Here is a 5234-nt window from a genome sequence, read left to right as displayed (position 1 = left end):
ATATATATACACACACACTTTTTTAATGGTGTCTACTATGGAAAGTTGTTTCTTTTATTCTTTGCTTTACTGCACATGTAAAAAGCAGCAGAAAATATAAATATACTCTCCATCTGGAGTCATCTCTTCTGGGGTCAGTTTTTTTGGGTTTTTTTTGGTCTTTTCTGAGACAAGGTCTCCCTGTAGCCCCAGCTGGCCTCAAACTCACAGTCTCTCCCTCCAGTAGGATTAAAGACATGCACCACCACACCTGGCTTGGATTCAAATTTCTTTTGGGGGGGGTGGCTGGTAAGATGGCTCAGCACATAAAGGCTCTTGCTGTCAAGCCTAGCAACCTCTTACATCCACATGTGGGAGCACACACAAAAATGTGGGGGGGAGGGTTAAATTATGAGTTAATTTTTTTCTTGAATTTTTTTAAACGTACAAACTCCCTGTGCCACTTCAGGAAAAAAAAATCACATATACAGGATTTTTTTTTAATTAAAAAAAAAGTATGTGTGCATCTGTGTGTGGATACGAGTCCATATGTGCAGAGATATGGTGTTACAAGTAATTGTGAGCTGTCCCGACATAGGTGCAAGGAACTGAACTCAGGTCCTCTGAAGATCCTCTGAGCCATCTCTTCAGGCCCAAGAGGTTAGTTTCTTAGGAAAGGAACTTAAAACTATATTAAACACAAATTACGGCTCTGTAAAACTATCAAAATAGGAATCATAGACATTAAAGCTTAAGGCTGTTCCCAATTCACACAAAAGCAAGAATTCTCAAGACATAAAAAGAATGTTAGAGAAAATTCTAGCCAGAGCAATTAAGAGGAAGGGGAAAAAAAAAAAAAAGAAAGAAAGAAAAGGCATACAAAATTGAAAGGAAAAAGTAAAGCTAGCCAGCTGTGGTAGCACAACCACCTGTAATCTCAGCACTTGGGAGGCTGAGGCAGTAGGATAGCAAGTTCCAGTCGAGTCTGAGCCATACACTTATGACTGTGTCCAAAAACCAAAAAAATACATTTTTTTGGTTTGGTCTTTTTGAGACAGAGTCTCCCTCTAGCCCAAGCTGGCCTGGAACTCCCTATGTACAACAGGTTGGCCTTGAACTCAGAGCTTTACCTGCCTCTACCTCCCAGTGCTGGGAGTAAAGGTGTATGCCACCACACCCTGCCCAAAAAACACATTTTATCACAACAAAAAAACTTACAAAAAGGTACATCCAAATGATATGGCACAGCCAGTATTTTTTACCATACACTTAAATATTTGACATTAAAGCCTCAATATGGTTTTGGTTTGTTACGGAATTTTGTTCTTGGTTTTGTTGTTTCACTTTGTTTTTGAGACAGGGTCTTACTTTGTAAGCCTGGCTGGCCTGGAACTCTCACAGCAACCCTACTGCCTCAGTCTCCTAAATGTTGGGATTATAGGCATCTGCCAATGTGAGAATGACTTTTATAGGAATACCTCTGTCTTATCTAACCTTGTATCCAAAGTTAATCTTGTGTTTTGTTTTAACTTTATTTTTGTATTTTATTTTATGTGTATGAATGTATTGCCTGCATGTAGGTAAGTGCACCCATGTCGTGCAATGCCTGCAGAGGTCAGAAGAGGCTGTCAGATCCCCTGGGACTGGAGTTAGACAGTTGTTAGCTGCCATGTGGGTGCTGGGATTTGACCCCGGGTCTTCTGCGAGAACAACCAGTGTTCTTAACCACTGAGTCATGTCTCCAGCCCCAATCTTATGTTTTGAGATCACTTAATACTATCTATTCAATCAACTTTCCTACTATATAATCAGCTTATTTAAATTTAGCTAACCTTAAGGAAAACAATGTGAACAATCTTACAATCAACTTTTATAAACTAAACTAAACATACAGCTTTAATCTTAAGCCATTTCTTTGCTTGTGCCTGATCCAGAACAGAGTATGGGGAGAGAGAGAGAGAGAGAGAGAGAGAGAGAGAGAGAGAGAGAGATCACCAACGAAAACAGCGACCTTGAAATATGTGTGTTAAAAGCACAAATGTTGCAAAACAACATAGGGGCTTAGAATGACAGTATGTCTGTGGTTTTGTATGCTGTTCTGGGTTGGTACAGGTCAGATAAGAAATGTCTTCCCTGTTTAAACGTTCTTTAAGACAAAGCTCTTCATTCCTTTCCCATATCATACTGGATGTACTGTTTAAATAAAAACAAAGAAGTCTTTGTTCAAGGAACAGCTTTGAGAGAAATAAGAAAGGAACAGTTCAGGAAACAGAGTAGGCTCAGTCTTCTTTGTTCAGGTCTAGCAGGCTATACGCCACTAAGCCTGGCCTGTTTTGATTTTTAAATTTTTTTGAAAATTTTATTTATTGCTGGGTATGGTGGCACACGCCTGTAGTCCCAGCACTTGGGAGGCAGAGGCAGGCGGATCTCTGTGAGTTCAAGGCCAGCCTGGTCTACATAGTGAGTTCTAGGCCAGCTAGGGCTGCAGGGAGACCCTGTCTCAAAAAGACCAAAAAAAAAAAAAAAAAAAACCCAAAATTTATTTATTTATATTTTATGTGTATGAGTGTTCTGCTTGCATTTATGAAAGTGTACCCGTGTCATGCAGTGCCTGTAGAGGCCAAAAGTGGGTGTTGGATCCCCTGGAACTAGAGTTACAAACATGCATTAATCACCACATGAGTGCTAGGAACTGAACCCAGATCCACTACAAGAACAGCCAGTGCTCATAACTACTCAGCCATCTCTCCAGCCCTTAGTTTCGATTTTTAAAGCTGTGTGTATGTCCACATTCATGTGTTAGTGAGGATAGGCTTGTGAAGGTTAGAAGACAACCTTGCGTTTCAGCCCTTACCTCCTACCTTATCTGAGACAGGGTCTCCAGTTGATTTTTCCTGCTACATATGCCAGGCTAGCTGGCTGACAAACTTCTGGCTCCCATCTCTCTGTAGGACATGGGGACTACAGAAGACTGCACTACCAGGTTTAGCTTTGCATGGATTCTGGGAATTCAAACTCAGAATTTCAAACTCGGGGCTTTTACCCACTGAGCCATTTCCCCAGTCCCTTGATCTTTTTCTTTTTAAAAAGACAGGATCTCACTATGCAATCCAGAATGACTTCAAATTCACCAGGTAGCCCAGGCTGATAGCCTATATGATACCGCTACCTCAGTCAACAGAGTTCTTGAATTATAGGCACACACCACCATGACTGGCTAGCAAAAACTTTTTAAAGGACTAGAGAAACAGCTCAGTGGTTAAGGGCTGCTTGTGGTAATTTGAATGAGAATAGGTTCCAAGTATTTTGGTCCCTAGTTGGTGCTGCTGTTCAGGGAGGTCTTAGAAGGTGTGACCATGCAGGAGGAAGCATGTCACTGGGGGAGGGCTTAACAGAGTTCTTAAGTCTCGCCAGATCTCTAGTTGCACTCTGCTTCCTGTGCCTGCTTGAAGATAAGAGAGCTTAGCTTCTGCTCTCCTCCAGCCACCTCTGCTGCCATGCCATGGTAGACTCCTGCCCCTTTGGTACAGTAAGCTAAATAAACTCTTCCTTTTATAAGTTCCCAGTCATGGTATTTCTATCAAAGCAACAGAAAAGTAACCAATACACTGCTCTTGGAAGAGCTAGAGTTTACTTCCCAGCACCCACATCAGTTGGCACACAATGGCCTGTAACTCCAGCTCCAAGGGATCTTACACCCTCTTCTGGACTCCATAGGCACTGCACTCATGTGCACATGCATACACAATGGATATACACACACAATAAAATTTTAGAATTAACTAAAATTAATTCTTATAAAATAAAAAGCCAGGTGTGGTAGTGTACAACTTTAGTTCTAGTATGCAGGTGACAGAGGCAGCCAGAACTCTGAGATCAAGGGTAGTCTAGTCTATATAATGAGTCCAGGTCAGTTGGGGCTACAGGAAGAACCTGTCTCAAAACCAAACAAAAAATAAAATTTTTTTAGTATTTTCAAAATATGTATGTATGAATAGTATGCATGTATGTATGTATGGGGGGGTGCGTGCCACAGCATGACAGGTCAGATGACAATTTGCTCTGGAAGTAGGTTCTCTCCTTCCACCACATAGGTCTTGGGAACTGAGCTACCTAAGCCAGCCCTGGCAAACAATTGAAAAATGTTAACAACAAATCACTAATCAATAGTTAAAGGTTGTTTTATTTATTCTCCAAATAAAATAGTAAGTTTCTTAATACTTACCTAAACTTGTGGGCTTGATGAGAACATCAAGAACATCATAAAAGGGCAGGTTTTTTAACTGCACATCAGGATGGACCGGAGGAATTGGAGGAGATGGTTGCTGCATCTCAAATGTGGGCTTAGTATCTTGAAGCAACACAGAACCAACAGGAGATGATGGTGAATGAGGTGTAATTGAAGTGGAAGGCAACGAATGGATTCCAGGCACAGCCAAGTCAGGTTCTACAGGTGATGAACTACCATCCAAATTGAAAACTGATGATTTGATTGTGGATAAATCAGAAAGTCCTTCAAGTGTCCGTGGATATCGGCGTCTATACAATTCTCGAATTTTAATCTGAACCGCAGGGCTGCAGCCACTCTTCAATAAATGCAGTGCCCTCATCAGGAGGTCATGCTTGCGCCCACTTTTATTCCGTCCAGCAAAGCCTAGTAACACTTGTAATTCAGAAACCCTAAAACTAGAAACCATATTCTAAAAGGAAAGAAAAAAAAAAGCCAATAGTCATCCTCAAGCATATTTTTTTTAAATCCTACCTAAAACATACTGTATTTTTCTTGCTAGTAATATTTACATATATAATTAATATTCATAGAGCTATCGTCCCTTAAACTTACATTTGAGTTATATTGTTAAATTAGATTTTGCTTTTCTCTGAATTTTAGTAATAGTCTATTGGTTCCTATTAACAACTTCATTATCAGATTATACTCTGATGTAAATCCGTATCTGCTTTATGACTATGACTCATTAACCAATGAAAATGTTCCTTATCAAAAATAAACTCAAATATAAAACTGTATGTCACAAGTTTTTTCCCAATTAAGCAAGAAATAAACGTTTTTGCAATGTTACATGTGTAACTTCTGATGCTGCTTAGTAAGTATACAAAATCCAGTCAGAATTGTGATCCAAAAGCCAATGCATTTTTTAACCTAACTAAAATATTAAGGAACAGACAACATAATTTTAAAAGATACTTTAAAATGTTAAGGCTTAAAAAAAAAATCACATACATTCTATTTAACA

The 5234-nt window shown here is 39.6% G+C and overlaps 1 protein-coding gene across 11 annotated transcripts in view; it reads right to left on the bottom strand.

The window, feature by feature from the left end:
• The window catches only part of Pias2 (protein inhibitor of activated STAT 2), a 145375-nt gene that overhangs the window by 105573 nt on the left and 34568 nt on the right, over positions 1 to 5234 (bottom strand). For all 11 annotated transcript variants that reach the window (XR_001872265.2, XM_008825903.2, XM_029560109.1 and 8 more), the window contains one exon: positions 4205 to 4679. Coding sequence is in view for 10 of the 11 variants with exons in the window: in XM_008825903.2 (XP_008824125.1) it covers positions 4205 to 4676 (472 nt within the window). In the remaining variant the exon portion in view is untranslated. Of the gene's footprint in view, positions 1 to 4204; positions 4680 to 5234 lie in introns of those variants that run through there.

This window comes from Nannospalax galili, unplaced genomic scaffold (assembly GCF_000622305.1).
Source record: "Nannospalax galili isolate Female #2095 unplaced genomic scaffold, S.galili_v1.0 scaffold169, whole genome shotgun sequence".
In the NCBI taxonomy this organism is placed as follows: Eukaryota; Metazoa; Chordata; class Mammalia; order Rodentia; family Spalacidae; genus Nannospalax; species Nannospalax galili.
This window is presented reverse-complemented; position numbering and strand designations above follow the sequence as displayed.